At 43.2% G+C, this 19,918-nt stretch overlaps 1 protein-coding gene across 1 annotated transcript in view; it reads right to left on the bottom strand.

Moving 5' to 3' along the window:
- Positions 1–7,717: 7,717 nt before the first annotated feature.
- Positions 7,718–19,918, bottom strand: part of barhl1a (BarH-like homeobox 1a) — a 16,128-nt gene continuing 3,927 nt past the window's right edge. Inside the window, exons 2-3 of the mRNA XM_042337608.1 lie at positions 15,095–15,317; positions 7,718–8,012 (exon numbers count right to left, since the gene is read on the bottom strand). Coding sequence (XP_042193542.1) covers positions 7,718–8,012; positions 15,095–15,317 — 518 coding nt within the window. The remainder of the gene's footprint in view (positions 8,013–15,094; positions 15,318–19,918) is intronic.

Genomic DNA, 19,918 nt, shown 5'->3' with positions numbered 1-19,918 from the left:
CAAGGATTATTATTATTGGAGTTGTGGTACAGATCAGCCATAATCTAATAGAATGGCGGAACAGGCTCATGGGGCTGAATGTCCAACTCCTGTTCCTATGTTCCTTGCAGACAAATCACCACACAAGTTCTTTCTCTTCTATTTGCTGCACTGTTACCTGCAGCTTCTCATCATTTCACGATTTGTGATTTTTTTTATTATTATTACTATAACCTCGCCCTTTGAGTGTAAAAAAAAGTTCTGGAAGAGTCAAATGCGAAAGAGGGTGTGTGTGGGGGAGGATAGAAGTGGGGGGGGGGGGGGGGGAGAGTTGGGATCATAGAAGAAATATGTGAAGAAGATTATATATTTTTTTGGGGGAAGAAACGAGATGTGTGTTTATTCACCATATAATGTCTGCAAAGTTAACACTTAACACTGATACAACCAACAACTCCTCAGATTCAGGCTGCAACAGTGCCCAACAGGGGAATGAAATGAATGGGGTTTAGGAGACGTCGTATATATATATATATATATATATATATGTGTCTTAAGTATTTTTTTCCCCCTTATTTTGTTTCACATTTCACTCAAACAAACCCTCTAGAAGCTTTCTCTCTCTCTCACTCTCTCTCTCTACCTCTCTCTATCTCTCTATCTCTCTCTAACCAGCTATCTCTCTCATTAAATATTTGTTCCTCTTTCCAACTATTTGATTAGAAAATGCAGCGATCAAATGCGGGGTTTTCTTTAAATAAAAATGCGCATTCTCAAGAATTCTCACACTTGTTTCTGGGGAAACGCAATGATAACACAAAGCAAACAGGAGAGGCGAATCTCTCTCTCACTTTATCATCAGCCAATATTTTATACAGATCAGTTGCCTTCCAGTAAAAAAAAATTGCTCACACTGTCGCTAAACACAGTCTGTTGTAAACTATGAGAGGAGATTTCACGTCTGACTGAGAGGGCAAAATACAATATATAATAAAAAAAAGTAAACCGAAATCTCGGTTTAACAACTTAAATCAACTCAAATCTCTTAAATTCCAAGAGATTTACTTCCCTCCAACGTATTCGTGTGTGTAAAAATCACAGCAGCCTGTGGTTTGGCTCATACGTTTAATTACAAAAAAAAGTTAAATAGAAAAGAAGTAAATGTTGCGATATCCAAAAATTATAAATAGGGTTAAATGAACAGACGAGAAACTTCCTTTTTTTGTGTGTGTGTGTCGATAAAATCTCACCATTCTTTTTGTCGTATTAATACCCATCCATTATATATAACTCAAACGTCAGGATTGTTGCTATTTATTATTATTATTATTATTATAATAATTATATATTATATATAATAATTATTATTATTATTATTATATATAACTATTATTATCATTCACACGTCTGGGAAACGTAAAGTCTCTGTTTAACAATACAGCCGACGACCGGTTGCAATATTATTATTTATCTATTATAATAATTATTATTACACGGTTCAGTGGATCGAATGGTGGCGTTTAACTCGGGTGTGGGATGGGTTAAAGCACAGCTGAGGCGGGTTAACCTGTGTGATTAAGAAAAGCAAATCACTTTGAAAGGTAACTGGGTTTTAAACACACACAGACGAAGCTCGCACTGGCCAACTGTGACTGCGAATAATATTATTATTAATGTTAATAATAAAAACCCCGAACTTTATTTTAATAGGTGGAACCACCCTGTTTTATTCCCAACGAATTGGATAATTAAAATCAAAATCTATGTTCGTCTTATCATTGAAAATAAATAATTGCAATAATTAGAACATCTTTATTGTTTTTATTTTTAAAAAAAGCCACTCAGGTGGTTCTGAGAATAGAGAGGTTTTGGGGCGGTGGTGGAGATATGTTATTATTTATTAATATTATTTATTAATATTGACATTGCTATTAATTAATATTATTAATATTAATTAATGATAATATTAATAATAAGGTTTAACTCACCAGCGTAACTCGCTGTGGTATTGAGAGACACAGCTTCGGGGACACCCCCTACACAGGGTTTGTATTTATATTTATATTTACACAAATATACAGTCAATTCACTTTACAGTGTGTTCTGTGAAGCGCTTTGCGACGTCCTCCCGACGTGAAAAGCGCTATATCAAATGCAAGGATTATTATTATTATTATTATTATTATTATTATTATTATTATTTGTGAGAGGGGGCAATTGTGTTCCCCAATTGCCTTCGGGCAAATTTATAATTCTCATTGACAAATCTTACAGAGCAAATATTCCCTTCCCAGAGACCGACAGAAACTGCTGTCTGGTCAACGAGCTGTGATTGTATTAACAACCGATTAAACGAAGGTATTTGAGTGAGGAGGGGGGAGGGGGGGAGAGGGGGTTCACCCCCAATATCACAGTTACCAGACTGTTTGTGGGGCAAGTGTTGAGCTTTCACAGATCAACAGTCACAATATTTTTTTCTTTCTTCTCTATTGTTGTTCTCCAATAGTTTATCACAAATACCTGTTCTTCTCCCCCCCCCCCACAACCCCACCCCCAACACATACACATACACATACACACACACACACATACGAGCAACATAAAATATAAAATATCACAATGCCGATTTACCAAAGAAAATCCGCAAAGGAATACTTTAATGGAAATCTGTCTGAGATCAGTGCTTTGTGTGCGTGTGGTGTGTCTCTGTATGTGTGTGGGGGGGGGGGGGGGGGGGTGTATCTGCGTGTGTGTCTGTATGTGTGTGAGTGTGTCTGTCTGTGTGCGAGTGTGTGTATGTGCCTCTGTGTGTGTGTGTGTGTCTGTATGTGTGTCTGTGTGTGTGTGTGTGTGTGTCTGTGTGTGTGTGTCTGTGTGTGTTTGCGTGTGTGTCTGTGTGTGTGTGAGTGTGTGTGTCTGTATGTGTGTGAGTGTGTGTGTGTGTGCGTCTGTGTGTGTGTGTGTGTGTGAAGAAATATCACAACGTTTCAGGATAGTGTTAGAGTGATGTTTGTTTTTATTTCACATTCCATCCATCAAAGTTAGAACAACTGGAATTGTTTGGTCCATAGGCAGAAGGGAGAGTGTGGTTATTATGGGATGGATTATTTTGGGGGGAGTTGGGGGGTGGTTTGGCACAGAGGAAAATAGCTCACTGTGATTTACTTACTGATGGTGGGGCCGGATGGAGTGTGTGGCTAACAGGGCGACTGTCTCACGCTGTGGGCAATGGGAATTAATTTGAGGGAACCACAATAGAGCGAATATACTTTGCTCTAAGTGTAAAGTCATCTGGTCTGGACTTGGAAGTAGAATAGGACTTTAACTCTTCCCTATTTCCCCCCCCCCCACCCCCCAAAAACCTCTCTCTATTCTCAGAACCACCTGAGTGGCTTTTTTTAAAAAAAACTAATAATAAAGATGTTCTAATTATTACAATTATTTATTTTCAATTATAAAATAAATATCTTTTATTTTAATTATCCAATTCGTTTCGAATAAAACAGGGTTCTGCATGTTAGAATGAAGTTCAGGATTTTTCCAATTGTTTTCTAATAAATAGGAGCGATTTCTTTACCAGTTTGACCGATATAATGTATTATAAATGATTGAACAAGTTGAACAATACGGTCAATAATTGAATTTATATTTAAATTTTACCCCCACACACAAATAATAGTATAAGAGAAAAATAAATAAAAATAGACCATAAATAGTGGACATTTAAAAAGGAGGGAAGAGGAAAAGAGAAAATCATTATTTTTTTAGATATTTTGTTTAGAAAAAAGAGAAAATATTATATTTTGTTAGAAAATAACTATTAAATGCCAAAACCGAAAAGATAACACTGGGTATAACACTGATACTCGGCGCCAATTCGCAGATAGAGAGAGAGACAAATAATAACAAGAGTTTTAAACTTATTTTTTTATATAAAAAAAGCTAAATATTTGAAGCTGAATCGGTTGTGTGTTGCCACAAATTCACGAATAATAAATGGGTAGAAATTCATATTGTGCGCGGCTTTGTTGCCTGGATTTAAATATACAGTATTTGTATTCGGTTTGACTTAAATACACAGTTTGTGATCTATAATGGATGAGAGCGTCTCGTTTTTTTTTGTACAGGATATACAGTCAATATATAGTCAATAGCCAATCAATGTATTCACATCATTTGATGTTCTTTTTTTCATGTGATGGGGAGAAAGTGGTTTCAATGAGGTTTTCTTTCTGCAAAAAAATCACCAAATATTGACTTGTTGAGTTGAGTCTCGAGTGAACGCAAACCAAGTCCATCAATGTATGTTATCTCCTCTGGTTTTCTTGTGTGAATGTAGATAACGAGATATTTTTTTGTGTGTCTGTTGTGTGTGTGTGTGTGTGGTCTTGTCTCTTCCCCTCACACACACACACACACAGATAGACAGACACATGCACTCTCTCTCTCACACACACACACACACACACACAGACACATACACACTCTCTCACACACACACAGACACACACACAGACACATACACACTCACACACACACACACAGACACAGACACATACACACTCACACACACACACACAGACTGACACAGACACACTCTCACACACAGACAGACACATACACACTCACACACACATACACACACACACACACAGACACAGACACACTCTCTCACACACACACAGACAGACACACAGACACACACTCACTCTCTCTCTCTCTCTCTGTCTGTCTCTCACACACCGCACTATCCCTATGGCCCCTCTCCGCTGAGAGGCTGATATGGCGTCGGGGAATGTCCAGGACTCCGCTCCCCATCTGTTGGGCTCCCGGAGTCGGGTTGCGTTTGCAGTCTGTCACCCCAACAGCTGTGAGCTTCAGGCTCCGGCTCTGCTGCTGCTGCTGCTGCTGAAAATAAGTCATCAGATATTTTTCATACCCCCCCACCCCCCACTCCCCACTCCCCCCACCCCCACTCCCCCCACCCCCCACCCCCACTCCCCCCCAAAAAAAATCTTTGCAAATGCAAGAAGTGGAAAAAAAAAGTAAAATAATACTGTAATAACAATAAAACAGCTTTTTTTCCCCATACCCCCAAAATAGAGCAGTGCAAAAGCCAGGATTATTATATATATATTATTATTATTATTATTATTTAACTTTTTTTTTCCTGGTGTGAAGGGAAATCATTTAAAAATCTGATTCTATTATTATAGTTATTATTTTTATTTTTCTCTCCCCCCCCCCCCCTCCAAACACACACACACACACCACTCTCACACGGGAGAAGTCAAATAATACTGTAATAATAATAATAATAATAATAATATGTTTTTCATACCGCCCCCCCAAAAAAAAAAAAAACATATGTCTTCGAGGATAAGGTTTGCCCTTCACACGGGAGAAAATGTATAATAATAATAATAATATCAATATTAATAATGCTAATAATACCATTAATATTAATAATCATATTAATAATATTAATAATAATCCTTGCATTTGATATAGCGTCTTATCACGCGGTTGAGACGTCTCAAAGCGCTTCGCAGAACATACTGTAACGTGTAGTGACTGTGTGTTTGGTGGGCGAAACGCAACGTATTATTGCAGTCGACTCACTAAAAGCTGGAAAATCAGAGGGAAATAAGACTTCAAACCAACGCCAGGTTAAAATGAACTGTTCACCAGGTATTTACAGTAATTAAGATATACAAATCGCCGCGATTCTCGCAACTTTGTGTCTTTAAATAAATCGTAAACTTTCAAAGTTTCAAGGACATCAACAGCAACAGCAACAACAACAACATTAACAACAAAAAAAGTTTTTTTTTTCTCTCTCTCTCTTCCAGTCTGTTTAAATAGTGCAGAACTTCCGCGGTTTGTGTTAAATGTTCCCCACGTGAAGTTGTTTGTTTGTTTGTTTGTTTGTTTGTTTGTTGTCTCTTTTTTTCTTTGTAAAAAACTATAAATATTTTAAAAGGAGAGAAAACAATAATAATAATAATAATAATAATAATCTGTAGGGGAGCAACACGGCTTTTAAACAAAAAAAGTTTAAATAATTGTTACCTCACAGAGCCAAACTTTCATTTCTTTATACATATTATACAGTATATATACACAAAAAAGTTTGGGAATAATAATAATAATTTTTTTAAAAAAACTTAAATAAGTTAAGATTATGAAGAACCTTAAAGAAAGTAAATACACTCTTCTTTTTATAAATGGGAGAAAAAAATCGTTTACCATTATGTTAAAACGTTTTTTCCAAATGTTTTCACTCTCTTTCTCTCTCTCTTTCTTTCTCTCTTCTCTCACTCTCTTTCACTTTCTCTCCCTGATGTTTTTTTTAATTTATTTGGTGGTTTATTCATCGTCAAAAGTCCATCCGAGCCGGGGAGAGTTAGGGAGAAAAATAGTTGGGGGAGAGAGAGTTTGGGAGAGATAGAGTGTGTTGGAGAGAGAGAGAGAGAGTTGGGGAGAGAGAGAGTTGGGGAGAGAGAGAGTTGGGGAGAGAGTTGCGGGAGAGAGAGAGAGAGTTGGGGAGAGGGTTAGGGGGAAAGAGAGAGTTGGGGAGAGAGAGAGTTGGGGAGAGAATTGGGAGAGAGAGAGAGTTGGGGAGAGAGAGTTGGGGAGAGGAGTTGGGGAGAGGAGTTGGGGCAGAGAGAGATAATTGGGGAGAGAGAGAGAGTTGGGGAGAGAGAGAGTTGGGGAGAGAGAGAGCTGGGAGAGAGAGAGAGAGTTGGGGAGAGTTGGGGAGAGAGAGAGAGTTGGGAGAGAGAGAGAGAGAGAGTTGGGGAGAGAGAAGGAGAGAGCGAGTTGGGGAGAGAGAGAGAGAGAGAGAGAGAGTTGGGGAGAGAGAGAGTTGGGGAGAGTTGGGGAGAGAGAGAGAGTTGGGAGAGAGAGAGAGTTGGGGAGAGAGAGAGAGAGAGAGAGTTGGGGAGAGAGTTGGGGAGAGGGAGAGTTGGGGAGAGAGAGAGTTGGGGAGAGTTGGGGAGAGAGAGAGTTGGGGGAGAGAGAGAGAGAGAGTTGGGGAGAGTTGGGGAGAGAGAGCGAGTTGGGGAGAGAGAGAGAGAGTTGGGGAGAGAGAGAGTTGGGGAGAGTTGGGGAGAGAGAGAGAGCGAGTTGGGGGAGAGAGAGAGTTGGGGAGAGAGAGAGTTGGGGAGAGTTGGGGAGAGAGAGAGTTGGGGGAGAGAGAGAGAGAGAGTTGGGGAGAGTTGGGGAGAGAGAGCGAGTTGGGGAGAGAGAGAGAGAGTTGGGGAGAGTTGGGGAGAGAGAGAGTTGGGAGAGAGAGAGAGAGTTGGAGAGAGAGAGAGAGAGAGAGAGAGAGAGTTGGGGAGAGAGTTGGGGAGAGTGTGAGTGAGGGAGAGAGAGAATTGGGGAGAGAGAGTGTGAGAGTGGGAGTGGGGAGAGAGAGAGTTGAGGAGAGAGGGTGAGAGTGGGAATGGGGGAGAGAGAGAGTTGGGGAGAGAGAGAGTTGGGGAGAGAGAGAGGGTGAGAGAGAGGGTGAGAGTGGGTGAGAGTGGGGGAGAGAGAGAGAGTTGAGGAGAGAGAGGGGGTGAGAGAGAGGGTGAGAGTGGGTGAGAGTGGGGGAGGGAGAGAGAGTTGAGGAGAGAGAGAGAGTTGAGGAGAGAGAGAGAGAGAGGGTGAGAGTGGGGGTGGGAGAGAGAGAGAGAGAGAAGGAGTGGGTGAGAGGGGAGAGAGTGGTGGAGGTAATGGAGGGGGGGGGAGCGGTTCACCGTGACTGAGGTGCGCGGCTGAGGACGCCTGCCAGGCCGGGGAGGGACGGGGGTTGCACGTCGGCGCCCGTTGCCAGTCCGTGGATGAGAACCCTGGGCACGATGGGCCGCTGTATGACGGGGTGAGGGGCGGTGGGGCCGCGGTACATGTACATGGCGGTGGGGTCCAGGTTCGAGACCATGTTGGGATGGTAGAAATAAGGAGACGGGAACATGCGTTGTAGCGCCGAGTAATTTCCAGCCTCAGCCAATAACTCCAGTCCCACCGCTGTCTGACGCTTCCACTTCGTCCTGTTTGCAAAACAAAACAATACCCAAACACAAACCCAACACAAACCCAACACAAACCCAACACAACACAAACCCAACACAAACCCAACACAAACACAACACAAACACAAACCCAACACAAACACAACACAAACACAAACACAAACCCAACACAAACACAAACACAAACCCAACACAAACACAAACCCAACACAAACACAAACAACACAACACAAACACAACACAACACAAACAGAAACACAACACAACCAACCAACACAAACCAACACAAACCCAACACAAACCACAAACCACAACACAACACACCACACAACACAAACACAACACAAACACAAACCCAACACAAACACAAACACAACACAAACACAAACCCAACACAAACACAACACAAACACAACACAAACACAAACACACACAAACACAAACACAAACCCAACACAAACACAAACACAAACACAAACCCAACACAAACACAAACACAAACCCAACACAAACCCAACACAAACACAACACAAACACACAAACACAAACACAACACAAACACAAACACAACACAAACACACAAACCCAACACAAACACAAACCCAACACAAACCCAACACAAACACAAACACAACACAAACACAACACAAACAAACACAACACAACACAAACAGAAACACAAACCCAACACAAACACAAACACAACACAAACACAAACACAAACCCAACACAAACACAACACAACACAAACAGAAACACAAACCCAACACAAACACAAACAAAAAAAACCCAATATTTAACAATAAAAACAAACGCAACACACAATCAGAGAGAGAGAGAGAGAGAGAGAGAGAAAGAGAGAGAGAGAAAAAAAGGGTCTAAATATCATCGTGGCATTTTTCCCCAAACACAGAACAACAAATGCACAGTCACTACACTCCCGCAGTACGGCGCTTTGAGGCGTCTCGGCGACGAGATGAGGCGCTATATCAAGCGCAAGGTTTATGATTGTTATTATTATTATTATTATTATTTATTATTATTATTATTATTATTATTATTATTATAGACAAAATGTCACAAACTGCTTCACCGGTAAATTGTGGCAAATCGGAGTGACCGAGTGTGTGTGTGTGTGTGTGTGTAAGTCAAGAGTGTTTTGCACCTATTCACTCCTTTGCCTCACAAACAGCCACGAGGTGAATAATAATAATAATAATATTTAATAATAATAATATTTAATAATAATAATAATAATAATAATCGTTGCATTTGATAACGCCTTATCACGTCGTCGAGACGTCTCGGAGCGCTTCACCAGAACGCACTGTGAGGTGGGGTTCGGACTGGTGTTTTCTTGTGGATCTTCAAATCTAAAACAAATTCTGAACTAGAATTTTATTGCACAGATCAGCCGCAGAGGGCAGCGATTTCTGCTTTAATGTGAATTAGAATCGTTGATTTTATTACATATATATGTGTGTTTGTGTGTGTGTTGTGTGTGTGTAAAAGCTGACAATACAGTCAGATTTCATGTGAAATTCACAAGTCTCTGTCCAGTCCGCCTCAGTCGTGGTTTAAAAACAGCATTTTTTTTAAAAAATAAAAACAAATTTAAGTTAACGCCACTGCGACGAAGAATGGAAAAACGCTATCGATTAAGCGGTGGCACAACCCTCTACTAAAGTGGGTCAAATTCGCCTTTTCTAAAAAAGAAATATGTAATTTTGTTTGCCGTCTCTGGATTTAATAAACAATGATAATATTGGAGACACCTTCATATGCTGTTGAGCGCAAATCACTTGTCAACCGATTCCTTCCCTCCCCAAGGCTGGGTGTGGGGTGTGGGGTGTGGGTGTGGGGTGTGGGTGTGGGGTGTGGGGTGTGGGTGTGGGTGTGGGTGTGGGTGGGTGTGGGTGTGGGTGTGGGTGTGGGTGTGTGGGTGTGGGGTGTGGGTGTGGGGTGTGGGTGTGGGTGTGGGTGTGGGGTGTGGGGTGTGGGGTGTGGGTGTGGGGTGTGGGGTGTGGGTGTGGGTGTGGGTGTGGGTGGGTGTGGGTGTGGGGTGTGGGTGGGGTGGGTGTGGGGTGTGGGTGTGGGTGTGGGTGTGGGTGTGGGGTGGGGTGTGGGTGTGGGGTGTGGGGTGGGGTGTGGGTGTGGGGTGTGGGTGTGGGTGTGGGTGTGGGTGTGGGTGGGGTGTGGGTGTGGGTGTGGGGTGTGGGTGTGGGGTGTGGGTGTGGGTGTGGGGTGTGGGGTGTGGGTGTGGGTGTGGGTGTGGGTGTGGGGTGTGGGTGTGTGGTGTGGGGTGTGGATGTGGGTGAGTGAGTGAGTGTGTGAGTGAGACTTGTTGAAGAAATCATTTAAGAGTGACTTTCCCTGCGTTGAACGTGGGAACCTTGGATAAAGAACCAACCAGGTGACATATATGTGGCTGAGGGGGTGGTGGGGGTGGTGTGTGTGTGTGGGGGGGGGGGGGAGACGCCTCAATAAAGTTATGTTTCGCCAGACAGTTATGTATCTCTATTTGCTATATTGTGCCTTTCATCTGAGATTCTGTGCGCTTCAACTTTATTTATTTTTATTCAAATAAAAAACTCTATCAAAATGAATAACCAGCAGCCCCCAACCCCCCCCCCCACACACACACACAGTGAAGTGTCCTCACACGAATTTGTGTTGGTAACAACAGATTTGGGTTTCAATTAAATCCTCTCTCTCTCTCTTGTCACTGTGTCTCTCTCACACACACTCACTCTCTGTCTCACTGTGTCTCTCACTCTCACACACAGACATGTACTCCTCCCTCTCTCTCTCTCTCTCTCTCTCTCTCTCACACACACACACTTATTGCTGTACTGGGCTCCAGTTATTTATTGATGTATTTATCTCTCTCTATAAAGCGGAAAATGGAAGTCGACGAGTTAGGAAACAAGGGCTTTTATGTCCGGAGATGAAATTATTGTGAGAGAGTGAGTGAGTGGGTGAGAGACACACATGCACAGAGAGTGAGTGAGTGGGTGAGAGAGAGACACATGCAAAGAGAGTGAGTGAGTGGGTGAGAGACACACATGCAAAGAGAGTGAGTGAATGGGTGAGAGAGAGACATGCACAGAGAGTGAGTGAGTGGGTGAGAGAGAGACATGCACAGAGAGTGAGTGAGTGGGTGAGAGAGAGACACACATGCACAGAGTGAGTGAGTGAGTGAGTGAGTGAGTGAGTGAGTGAGTGAGTGAGTGAGTGAGTGAGTGAGTGAGTGAGTGAGTGAGTGAGTGAGACAGACAGAGAGAGAGAGAGAGAGATACATACAGAGAACGTGAGTGAGAGAGAGACACAGACCGAGTGAGTGAATGAGAGAGAGACACACACACACACACACACAGAGTAAGTAAAAGAGAGACACAGAGAGTGAAGTGAGTAAGTGAGAGAGAGAGAGAGGGAGAGAGAGAGAGTTAGTGCTCAGCTCCAGTCTCTGGAGTGTGGCGTCACATGTAATCAATCTCTCCCGCTCTCACTGTGATATGAAGTTACACCCCGACCCCAGGCGGCTCAGACTCGAATCTAAATGGAATAAAGTCAAGATCGGTGGCGAGAGACCCACCAACAAGTCTCAGACACCTCCCCACCCCCTCTCCCCCAGGCTGGAGCCGGTCTGAGCCCTCACCAAGGCGTGACCCCTTGTGCTGGGTTGGGTTGGGTTGGGTTGGCATTGGGTTGGAGCTGGAGGAGATTTGAGGTGGGATGTGTGACTGCACTGACTGTGGAGCTCCCCCCCCCCCCCCCCCCCAAACACTATTAAGGGGGGAAGAGGGATTTGCAGAGAGGGGGAGGGGGATTGTGAAACAGTGTGAGACACAATCACACAAGCGCTTGCAATATTCCTGTAGCCAGAACATCACACACACACACACACACACGACTCAGACACTCCCAGTGGTGTCCAACTGAGCTGATCCGCTCTCAATCCGCAGCGAATCTCCTGTGACGGGGAGAGAGACTGGGACACAAGGGGCTTTGGCATTGGGGCCGGACTGTCAGACTGGCCTGACACATACCCACACACACACACACACACACACACACACACACACACAGCTCACACACACATCTCATACACACACACACACACACACACCTCTCTCTCTCACACACACACACACACACACAGCTCACACACACATCTCATACACACACACACACACACACACACACCTCTCTCTCACACACACACACACACACAGCTCACACACACATCTCATACACACACACAGCTCACACACACCTCTCTCACACACACACACGCACACACACAGAGACCTCACACACACCTCTCATACATACGCACACACACAGCTCACACACACATCCCTCTCACCACACACACACTCACAGAGCTCACACAAACATCTCTCTCACACACACACACACACACAAGCAGCTCACCCCCCCCCCCCCCCCACCGGCTGTACGAATACAATGAAGTCACTTCCGAATACAACTCTCATAAATTTTCTACATGTTTCAGATGTTGGTCAGTGCACTGCAGAGAGGGGGGAAAACATACGGGATAACAGGACTTTGTGGACAGTTGTTGACCAGTGCACTATAGTGGGGGGTGGGGGTGGGGTGGGGGGTTGGGGGGGGGGGTGGAGAACACATGGGGTAACAGGACTTTGTGAACACCCCTGTATGTCAAAACTTCTATTCGGAAGCGTATAGACTTGAACCACTTTAAAATGTGTGTAGAAATTCCGCACTGAATGGTTTTGCAGAGGGAGTTCCCAGTTTCTGCGGCACATTTTTCAAGAGTCGGACTGACAGCTTTATGTACCAGTAGCGCTCCAGGGTGTGTGTATATGGAGATAGCTTTCTGCTCTGTTTGTGTGCGTGTGTATATCTCTCTCTCTCTCAAACACACACACACACACACACAGTCCGTGTTGGGTCTGTGTTGGGAAGTGAAAGTGTGGTGTTGGGTCAATCCAGATTTAGAGCATCTCCTCTGGAACTCGACAACACGTTTTCTTTCTTTTTTGCAAATAATAGTATACCGTAATAATAAATAATAATCATCATAAATGTTGTAAATGATGGTATATGACAATAACAATCCTTGCATTTGATATGGAGCCTTATCACCCCCACGAGGCGTCTCAAAGCGCTTCACAGAATATATTATTATAAAATGCAGTGACTGTATACTTTGTGGGCGCAATGTATACGGGAAAGTGTACTGACTATTTTGGAGGTGAATATGGCTGCCTCCTCTTCCCCCCCCCAAAAAAAACAATCCAATTGTGAAACCCTGTACAGCAAAGATCCCAGTTAATACCTCAAGATAATGTAAATACAGGATAATCAGAAAAACAGGTGGGTGTGGGTGTGTGTATGGGGGGGGGGCTTTGTCGCTTAAAACTAAGGTGAGTGTGTGTATTGGTGGGGGGGGGGGGGGTGGGGGGAGGGTGCTACAACCCAGGACTGAATATCAATAGAATAATAATAATAAATAATAATCCTTGCATTCGATGTAGCATCTCAAAGCTCTTCACAGAATATTTCGCCCACAAAATATAGTCAATTCACTTCACAGTATAATTTGTGAAGCGGTTTCAGACGCCTCGAAAGACATGATAAGGCGTTATATCAAATGCAAGAATTATTATTATTATTCTAATAATATACTGCAAAGTGAATTGACAATATGTTGTGGGCGAAACGAATAAAGAGAGGAAATCATTCCATTTAAATCATTCAATATTGTCCAACCTAAAATCGTCTCCTAGTGTCCCAGACAACAACTCACCCCTACCCCCCCCTCCAGATAAAATTGATCATTGGCTGTTTGTGGGACATTTTCTGTGCGCAAATTATTAGCCATATTGGCTTCCAGAATAGTGACTAAACTTCGCAATGCACTGTATTCTGCAAAGCGTTTTAAGACATCCTCCTGATGTGAAAGGCTCTATCTGTATCAACTGCAATTTATTATGTAACTCACACATCTCTCATCTCACCTCCCTGGGCAGTGCCTTTGCTGTTTGAGACAAGGCTTTTATTTTTGTTTTTAATTGTACGGTATGAACTGATCTCAGCTCAAAAAAAAAACTGATTGGAATATGTGAGTTTTAAGGGTTGGTGCAGGACTATTCGTATGTAATTATTTTTATGTAATTTGTTGTGGTTTGCTATTATATTCTCATATAGCAGGTCTGATTGTTATATTGAGTTCCACAGAATGACATGATAAGGAAATGGGCCACTGATCCCAATTAGTCTGTGCTGTGCACCACACATTCCCCCCACCCACCCCCCCACCCCCACCGTTCTTGTTGCCCTCTGATATATTCTCCTATTCCCTTCTTCCTCACGTATGTGTAGTTGTGTCTTAACTACGTTGGTTCATAGAATCTTAGAACCTTAGAAACGTACAGCATAGAAGGAGGCCATTCGGCCCATCCTGCCTGTGATGGCTCTTTGAAACAGCCACCAACTAGTCCCACTTCCCCACTCTTACCCCATAGCCCTGGAAATGTTTCCTTTTCAAAGTGACTATCCAATTCCCTTTGGAAAGCTATTTGCTTCAATGCGCAGCTTTCGGCCTAAGGTTTGCTTCAGTTAAAGAACTGGGTGTATCCCCACCTTCTGTCATATCAATCAGGTTTACAGGAATTCCCTGTCCCAATCCTCCAGCACAGAGCAGTGTAGTACAGTGCAGTGCAGTCAGCAACACAACCACTGTGAGAGATAATAACCTCAGAGCTTAAGTAAGTGACACCACTCAATCGAGAGAGAGAGAGAGAGAGAGAGAGATTGGCAACTCAAACTTCACAGTGGTCATGTGTTAGAGTGTGTGGGATTTAGATGTAGTTGTTGATTAATTGTCACAGTGGCCAGTGCAAAATTATTACCCTCTCCCCCCACCCCCCCACCACCACCCACCCCCCAAAAAAAATCCAGGACAGGATTTAACGAATTGATGGGTTTTTCTTCAGATTGTCCACACTTTAGACAATCAAATTCAGGTCCTCTGGTTTGCCAGGAGATTGCTCTGAGCACTGAGCTACAGGACTGCATTGGATGTGTGTGTGTGTGTGTGTGTGTCTCACCTCCTGTTCTGGTACCAGGTTTTGACCTGGGTGTCGGTCAGGTTGAGCGAGGCGGCCAGTTCCATCCTGTCCTGCACACTCAGGTATTTCTGTCTCTCGAAGCTCCTCTCCAGCTGAGCCAACTGATGGTCTGTGAAGGCTGTGCGGGCTTTGCGGGGCTTCTTCAACCGCACCGGGGGGCTGTCCCGGCTGCTGGAGATCTCTCTCTCCGCCTCTTCCTTTACTGCTCAACCATCACCGTCAACACCAACATCGACCACAACAACAACAACAACAAGAGGGGAGGGGGAAAACAGGGACAACATTAGACTTCAGCTAATTCTCATTTCACCAAGTGTCTCAGTCAAGTACCATTCCCACTCACTCACTCATTCATTCATTCATTCCAGTCTCACACTTTCTCCCTCCCTCTCTCTCACTCCCTCGACCTCTCTCTCATTCCCACTCTCTCTCTCTCTCTCTCTCTCCCTCCACCTCTCTCTCATTCTCATTCCCTCTCTCTCTCTCTCTTCCTGCCTCCCTCTCTCACCCTCCATCTCTCCCTCCTTATATCCCCATCGGTCACTCTTTCTCTCTCTCTCTCCCTCTCTGTCTTCCTGCCTCCCTCTCTCACCCTCCATCTCTCCTTCCTTATATCCCCATCGGTCACTCCTTCTCTCTCTCTCTCTCTCTCTCTCTCCTCTCTGCCCCTCTCTCCCCCCCTCCCCCCTCCTGGGACGCTCGATCGGAAAATTCGGGCGATGGGTTTCGCAAACGTGAACGGATGTCACGGGGTTTTCTCGGTGTTTGTATTATATTTTTTGCCGAGAAACTGCTCTGAGAAGTACATCACTTAGTGCGGGCAATGCTTAACTTTCTGGGCTGGAGTCAGACACACTGAGAGAAAGAGAGACTGCGTTTATCCCTCATCCCATCATTATCCCCCCCCCCCACCACCACCCCATCACTTTCCCCCTCCACCCCACACACACACTCATACTCACTGATCTCTCTCTCTCTCTCACCCTCTCTCTCACTCACTGTGTCTCTCTCTCACTCACAGTTTCTCTCTCACTCACTGACTCTCTCTCTCTTTCTCTCTCCCTCTTACTCTCACTCACTCTCTTTCTCTCTCACGGTCTCTGCCTCTATCTACCTCTCACTCACTCATTCACTCACTCACTCACTCACTGACTCGGGATCATTCAGAGACGCTGACATGTATTCCACGTGTAATCACCAGTTATCTCTCGATTGGGTTTCTAAGTGTTGCAGATGATTTTGTTATAATAATAATAAATAATAATAATGATAAATGATTTCATTAAATAAAGGGTTCGGGTTAAAAAAGGTCACAAGTGGCCACTTGCCCCCCCCCCACCCCCACCCCTGCCCGTGACTTGAGTAGAATAAGAGTTAGAGAGTTAGAGAGAGATAAGATTAGGAGAGAGATTGGATTCAGATCTGTTTCCCAACACATTGGGAGAGACACGGGGTCGTTTTTTCAGCCTCTTTGTTCGCGCAGGTTGGATGAGGGGAGAGAGAGAGAGAGATGGAGAGAGAGAGAGAGATGGAGAGAGATGATTCTGGGTCTAACTCCACGACCAGCGAGAGAAATAATCCCTTTTAATTGAGCCACAGGGGAAACTGCCTGATGCCGAGTGAAGCAACTCAGCCGATTAGAGGCGAAATTACAGGGAGAGAGAAACAAATCCTTTATGTATGTATATATATATATATGTGTGTGTATATAGAGTGAGAGAGAGAATCTAATCACAGGGTTATTTATTATTATTAATTATTATGGTTAGTTACACCCACAAAAATACAGTCAATTCATTTCACAGTACATTCTGGGAAGCGATTTGAGACGTCTCAACGACGTGTTAAGGCGATGATCAAAGGGGAGGATTATTATTATTATTATTTTGCAAATTAAACCCATATCTTGAACCCAATATTCCCAGCCTGGGACCTAGGGGTGAGTGTTTGTGTGTGTGTGTATGTGTGTGGGGTGAGTGGGGGGTGGGGGTGGAGGGGAACCCACTAAACATACAATATACAGAGCTGTGGGTCACAAAAGTAAACTTATTCCCCTCAAATACCCTGAGGCAGGAGAGTGTGAAAAAAAATCTCAGAGAGAGAGAGAGAGAAAAAAGGAATCAGATTATTTCTCAAACCTCATTTCTTAATTGCAAACATCCCCAGAAATTGTCTGTTGCCCCCCCCCCCCCCCCCCCGGGTGGATTTTGCTGAGTACTCTTTATATTACTTTTTATCTTACTGTATTATTTCTTTCTTTCTAAAAAAAAATCGAAACTCCACAATCTGAGCAGAGCAAGTAATACTTTTCTTAAATTTTTGTTTAAAATATATATATTGGGGGGGAAATCGCCTGAAAGCCACCCACGATAACGCAAGTAGGAAACCTTTTCTCTTTTAAGTTTCCTACCGGTGAGGTTAACCTATTTGCACCGATTTCACGACCGTTTCAACACGCCGACTCATTTATCTATTTACCATATATGTTTATATATACGGGAAATACATACATGTGGATACAATATACAGCACAATGTATATTATTTACAACAGAATAGTCATTCCCAAGAAAGAAGGGGTAGAGAAAGGTGCGATTTTGTAAGCGTTTTTTACGCACAGGATGACCAAAAAGTCGTGGTACCAGTACAGTGTCTAATAAGTCTTAAAGAAAAGATGATATTTGTGTTTTCTGTTTAGATAATAGAGTAGCCATCGCGACTTTTTTTGGTCACCCTTTACATAAAAAGGTGCAGTTTACAAAATTGCACCGTTCTCCTTTCACCTCTCTTTCTTGGCAACGACTGTTCTGTTGGATTTAACCTCTGTCAAAGGTTCCTGTGTGTAGATCTGTTATTTGAACAAATGCAAAAAAAAAAGGCAACCTCCAACCAACTGCTGCGATTATTATTACTAATGGTATTAGTAATAATATTATAATTATACTGGCGCAAGTGCATTTGTAAAGAGGAGAGATCTCACGCCTCGCATTTGCCTCTGTGAATCCCTGGTGGAATCTCAGTGGCAAATCCATATTTCGACCGCAAAATACAAAGTCAATTCACGTTACAGTATACGCTGTGAAGCGCTTTGAGACGTCTCGAAAACGTGATGAGGCGCTGTCTCAAACGCCAGGATGTTTATTATGATTATCTTAAAAAAAATTGGATCGAATTGAGTCCAAATGAATACAGGGACGAGGGAAGCGAGGAAACGGGGCTGAGGTTAATTGTCTGAGATGATCGACATGAACACGAAGAGAAAGTGACTCCAGTTCAACCCGATTTTGCTCACACACCAACACAATGGTGTAATGTATTTCTATGTATTTATTTACGTTTGTGAGCGGCACATCAGCGATTTCCGACCATTGAACGTTAAATGAATGAAACCGTGAGGTCGTGGAAGAGAGCGCATGGCTTTTGATTGTGGGTTGAAAGTAATTCAGAAACAATTTTAATTTAGAACCAGTTCACTCTAAACATAAAATGAAAGGGAATCGATGGTGACCCACAAGGCATTAAAAAAAAAAGAGCCAATCTCTCGCATCCCACAAGTTAACTTTTTTTTTCCTAAAACGTAACACGGTCCCTTTTATTATTTGATTTACTGGTTTTACTTAATTGCAAAATGGATCCACACATTTCGCTGTGAATTTCTCTCCCCCTCCGGCGTTCGCAAAAGGCGAATCGATCAAAAGTCAGAAACTTTTGTTTGAAGTTCGCAGGGGGTTGAAAAGCTCCATCTCAACACTGTCACGTAGAAGGTTGGAAGGCAATCACACGGTCAACTTTTGGGAGCAAAGTTTCGCCCTCCAAATACACAGTCACTACACTTTACAGTATATCCCGTGAAGCGCTTTGAGACGCCTCAACCACATGATAAGGCGCTGTATCAAATGCAAGCTTGATGATGATGATGATGATGATGATGATTCTTATTAAAAGGGTAAAATAAAATTATAAATATTCACTCTGTAACAACCTCACGATTAGGCCAAAGCTTTTTAGGGAATTAAATGCGTGAAAAATGCACTCATTGGCAGATCTAAGCGTCTCCTATTAATTATTTTACTAATATTGATTCCCTCCCCTCAGCTCAAGATTATCAGTGTGACAGGTTGTTATCTTGGTTAGTGGAAGGTTAAATTATCTGTCTTTTATTTTTGAATTTGACTTGATATAAAAATAGCGACTCTTCCCGGTTAGTTTTCTTTATATATTCCCCGAGATTTGTGTTAAGTTTCACCCATTCTGACAGTTTATCGTTTTCCTTTTTTAAAATAAGGGAGTTTTATTTATTCATGGTTTTAGCTGATTGAGAAGTGCTGTGAGCTGTGTGTGTTGTGTGTGTGAGAGAGAGTGTAAATGGATGTGTGAGTGTGAGCTCTGTGTGTGAGTATAGATGAGTGTGTGTGTGTGTCTGTGTGTGTGTCTGTGTGAGCTCTGTGTGTGTGAGTATAGATGTGAATGTGTGTGTGTGTGTCTGTGTGTGAGTTGTGTGAGTATAGATGTGTGTGTGAGTGTGTGTGTGTCTGTGTGAGCTCTGTGTGTGTGAGTATAGATGTGTGTGTGAGCTGTGTATGAGTATAGATGTGTGTGTGTCTGTGTGTGAGCTCTGTGTGTGAATATAGATGTGTGTGTGTGTGTGTGTGTGTCTGTGTGTGAGCTGTGTGTGTGTGAGTTATGCGTGTGAGCGACCGTCATTTCCGAATGATTTTTTAAATAAAAAAAACACACAAAAAAAACCATTTCGCGCTGATCCGATTCTCAAACCGTTTCGCTCTGTTTATTTGCAAATTGCAGG

This window comes from Callorhinchus milii, unplaced genomic scaffold (genome assembly GCF_018977255.1).
Source record: "Callorhinchus milii isolate IMCB2004 unplaced genomic scaffold, IMCB_Cmil_1.0 Scaffold8, whole genome shotgun sequence".
NCBI classification, from domain to species: domain Eukaryota; kingdom Metazoa; phylum Chordata; class Chondrichthyes; order Chimaeriformes; family Callorhinchidae; genus Callorhinchus; species Callorhinchus milii.
The sequence above is the reverse complement of the archived record's forward strand: the minus strand, read 5'-3'. Positions and strand labels throughout refer to the sequence as shown.